The sequence below is a fragment of the Sinocyclocheilus rhinocerous genome, unplaced genomic scaffold, assembly GCF_001515625.1.
Source record: "Sinocyclocheilus rhinocerous isolate Xijiao unplaced genomic scaffold, SAMN03320098_v1.1 scaffold2475, whole genome shotgun sequence".
Lineage (NCBI taxonomy): Eukaryota > Metazoa > Chordata > Actinopteri > Cypriniformes > Cyprinidae > Sinocyclocheilus > Sinocyclocheilus rhinocerous.
The window spans coordinates 403895-408297 of NW_015666614.1; the positions used below are offsets into that span (position 1 = coordinate 403895).

The 4403-nt window shown below is 36.7% G+C and overlaps 1 protein-coding gene across 1 annotated transcript in view; it reads left to right on the plus strand.

Moving 5' to 3' along the window:
* Positions 1 to 3933, plus strand: part of LOC107733036 (interferon alpha/beta receptor 1b-like) — a 17068-nt gene extending 13135 nt beyond the window's left edge. The window contains exon 5 of the mRNA XM_016544544.1: positions 2997 to 3933. Coding sequence (XP_016400030.1) covers positions 2997 to 3275 — 279 coding nt within the window. The 3' untranslated portion in view covers positions 3276 to 3933. The remainder of the gene's footprint in view (positions 1 to 2996) is intronic.
* Positions 3934 to 4403: the final 470 nt, after the last annotated feature.

Here is a 4403-nt window from a genome sequence, read left to right on the forward strand (position 1 = left end):
AGAGAGCAGCTGTCTGTCATGAATGAAACGGCTTCAGTCTTTTCAGCCACACAGTGTCATTATTTCTGTGTCACAAACATTCAAATCACAGAAGTGCTGGGATAAAAGTTTATAGTTCAGATATAAACTCTGATGTGTACGGTAGTGATTAAAATAGAGTAAATCACCTTTTGAAAGTAATTTGACACTTGAAATGAAATGTTCAACTGAAGATTTATCGATTACATTGTTACGCCAGTAGGTGGCGAAAAGGGGCTGTTAAAATGTATTTGTCCTTGAATCATACAAGAGATTCGTTCAAGAACGCTGATTCATCTAGTAATGAAACAAGTAGGCTACATCTTGAGTGAGTCAATCATTAATTCATAAATTACACGTGATTGTTTAGTTGTCTAATGTTTGTTTGTTTTTTTTGTTTTTTTTTTTTGTTTTTTTCTTTTTCAGAATCATGAGAGAACTTCCATTGGGGGGAACTACATTTATCTAGAATCATGCAGTTCTATTTTGCACACAAACGGCTCTTAAAGAGTCCAGTTTTTATGTAGCCTGTTTGCATATTCATTACCGTGATATATTGCATTACCGAATACCGGCACAAGTCTATTAGAGATGTGCATCTCATGACTTAGGCCAATACGATACGCATCTCAATGCATAGCCAACGATACGATACATTAACGATACATATGAAGCAGCTAGCGATGCGATGCGATACGATTCACCCCTGTTACGATGCAGTACGATTCGATTCAACACAATGCGATTCGATGCAATGGAGAAAATGATCACTTTTAATGCCTCGAGGCCCGTTTCATAAAACAAGTTAACCAAATAAGCCAGGCTTATTTCAGTTAGTCTGACTCATTGTCAAATTATTTGGTTCCATAAAGCAAGCTTAACATAGATTAACCTTAGTCACTGTGTGGCAACTTATGCTGAGAAACTAACCTGGTCTAAAGCAGGCTAACTGTCAGGCTAAGCTAAGCTCCTCTAACACTGACTAATAGGAACCCAATGATATTGCTACTCTCTCACATACTATTATTTATGTACCTTTTATAGTTTGCAGAACAGATAGCAAAACACTAGAACATTACAATCTAAAATTGCTCTTTAAAGCATTAAAATAACTAAATTAAAAGTTAAAATCACTGAATTAAAAATGAAAATAAAGACAATTACTATATTTTAACTGGTATAAGAAACACATTAACTCATCAGAGCTTAGTTATTAGTACTGTACTATTTGACCTATTAGAATAGTCCCTTCACAGTTACTGCTATAATAAAAATACACTTATATGTAGGTTTAAAATTCTACAAAAGACACATTTAATGTCCAAGAACAAATATTTTAGCAAAATGTATATTTTACTCAGAATTATTGTGCTACTATTCGATTGTGCTCTGACTGTTTAGCGTGCATGCGTGCAGCAGCGCTCGTTCACTCGTGTAAGCCTCGCCCGCTCCTGACAGCAAAATGGATGTTTGCATGACTTTCTGACATTTACAGATGAAATATATACCTGTGACGTGTCAGTTATGCACTGAGGAAAACACAATGTCTCAAATACATTAAACAGCACAGATATATTCGCTGTTTGCGATGGTGGATCGATTTGATCCATGATCGACATTTAGCTGCTTAAAAATAAGCGTGCACAAATTAGTGAGATTGTGTGAACTTAATTTGTCGTTAATGGAACCGCTTTAGCCCCGATTGATTTGTTAGGTTATTTCAAGTCAGGTTTTGGACTTTAATCCCCGCTTTTCCTCAGGTCTCTGTAGTGTTGTTGTGATACGTCATATTCACGGTGATGAGAGAGCGCGCTTCAGAAACAGTTTAGAGAGGAGAAATCAATCTGCATATAAAATATTGGTCACAGATACGTAAGAAAAAGTGAAGACGTCGAAGATCTTGATGAAGAATAACTTTTATTACAGAATAGTAGTGACAAAGTACATGTAGTACCTTGGGTTCAACGGAGTCAGACTGAACCCTGAACATCCTAATCTCAATCATTTTATACTGTATTACGTTCATCTTCCCGCTCAACATGTAAATTAAGTTTCGTTTTAAATGTAAATTGCGGATAACAATGAAAGTGATAGCCTTCCGTTCCCACATCTTCGGTAGACTCAAGTGGGAACAACCAAATGTTAAGGTGATAAGATTAAACAGAATCCATAGCAGTTATTTCATGTACCCTTTTGGTCAGCAGATGGTTCTTGACGGCCTGCTGCTGCTCCCACGCTATAAGTGACAAATTATCGCTCCGGAGGTACTATTTACATATGATTAAGATCGGAAAGAACTATCTATATGAAAAACAGTACACGGTCCGTAAAATCATCTACAAATGCTAAAGATTTCACACTATTATTAATGGAGAAAACAAATCACAGACATGTCAAATGAACAAGGTCAGTGTCATAAAGAATGACAGGTGTTATAAAGGATTTCGCCTTCTAAAAACATCTCGTGAATGATTTATCTGTTTGTTTATAGATACACACGCACACACACATATACAGTATATATATATATATATATATGTGTGTGTGTGTATATTATATGTGTATATATATATATATATATACAGAGTGTACAGAAAGAATCACCCAAAAAGTTTAGTTTATTTACTTATTAATAATAATAATTAATAATAATAGTACATTAATGAGGAAAAAAATTAACTTAAATGATTTTAGCAAATGGCTGCAATATAACAAAGAGTGAAAAATTTAAGGGGGTCTGAATACTTTCCGTACCCACTGTATATATGTTCAGGATGTTTTAATCAGGTTTTTAGAGCCCCCCATGAAATCCAAGTCATTGAATACTGAGTATCCACCGATACAGAGTCCCGATTATTATCATTTATCGAATCAGCTACCAGTGGGTAGAACCAAGGATGGAGTGAGTAAGTCTTGGTCGTGGTCTTGAATATGAATCTACAAACAGGACTGACTTCTCTCTCTCTCTGTCTCTCCAGCTGTGGTTAAGTGACTCGGAGAAGCCGCAGCTGCTGGCTCCTGAGTCTCCAGAGACTGTGTGTGAGATGCTGGTCATGGTCAGTGCTGAGCTGGACGCTGTGGCGGTGGATGAGCACTCAAACGCTGAGGAACAGGACTCCAGCACACACGGCCGGCACGGCAGCGGAGACTCGGGCGTTTACTCCACAGAGGAGGACTCCTGTCACAGATCTGACCTACAGATGAGCAGCAGAAAGCACAGAGAAGAGCTGCATGATGGGACGCTGCTGGAGCTCTGAGCTTGAAACGGTCCACAGACGTCAGACGGACACGACTTCAGCTTTCTGCAGCTCTGCCTTTCTCTCTTCCAACATCTGTCAGCTTATTGTACACGCAGAGACAGCAGCACCTTGATGACATTTGAGCCATACTTTTCATTTCTGTATGTTAACATGCAGATTTCTTATGATTCTTATAGAATCTTAATTCATTATTGTCACTTTATACCTTTGTTAGCTTTAACAACAGCAGCATTTAAAAAGAGAATGAACTGTCATTTGTTAGATTTGTTTTCTCACTCATCTCCACTCAGCGTCTGATTAAAATCTCTATCATGTAACTGACTTGTTCTTGTTCACATTCTCATCCCCATCAGTTTTTAAATGGTCATATTTCCAGTCTTTAGTCCTATAAGGTTATAGTCACGTTTGTGTCAGAAGCGATCAGTCAGTGGAGACGGCATTGTAAGTGTTTACTGAAGACCCGCTCTCTGTTGTTTACATTAATATTTCCTGGATATACAGTATATATATATATATATATATATATATATATATATATGTTATAGATTTGCTAGGAAGGATTTAGTTGTTCTACTGTTTAGGCAAGAAAAAGCTATTTGCTACATGTGTAGCTTGTTACATCTGTTGCGTTAAAGTAGGGCTGCACGATTATGACCAAAATCATAATTGTCGATTATTCCCTTGAATGATGTTTATACCATTGTTTGATGCATGCTGTATTTAAATAAACAAGCTGAAAACACTAACTGAAAAACCTTTAGTGCTTTTCTATAGTATTAAGCCTCAAATGTCAACTATACATCAGATTGGTTTCTTTAAATTATAAAAAAGTAAAAATATGAATGGTATTATAATGTTATACTAAAACTAAAACAATGGGAAAACCCTTAAGATAACATGTAGAAAGAAAAAAAACATCTAAAGCACGCAGAATAACATAAGTGGACTTTGAACGATTATGTAATTGTGGCATCCATAATTGTAATCGCGATTAGAAATTAGATGAATTGTGCAGCCCTACGTTAAAGTGCCTGTCCCGTGTTTGTTTAAATTTGAGCCGTTGGCAAGCTACGAGCCAGTGTTCCTGGAGGCACACCAACACTACACATTCTGATGTTTCCCTTA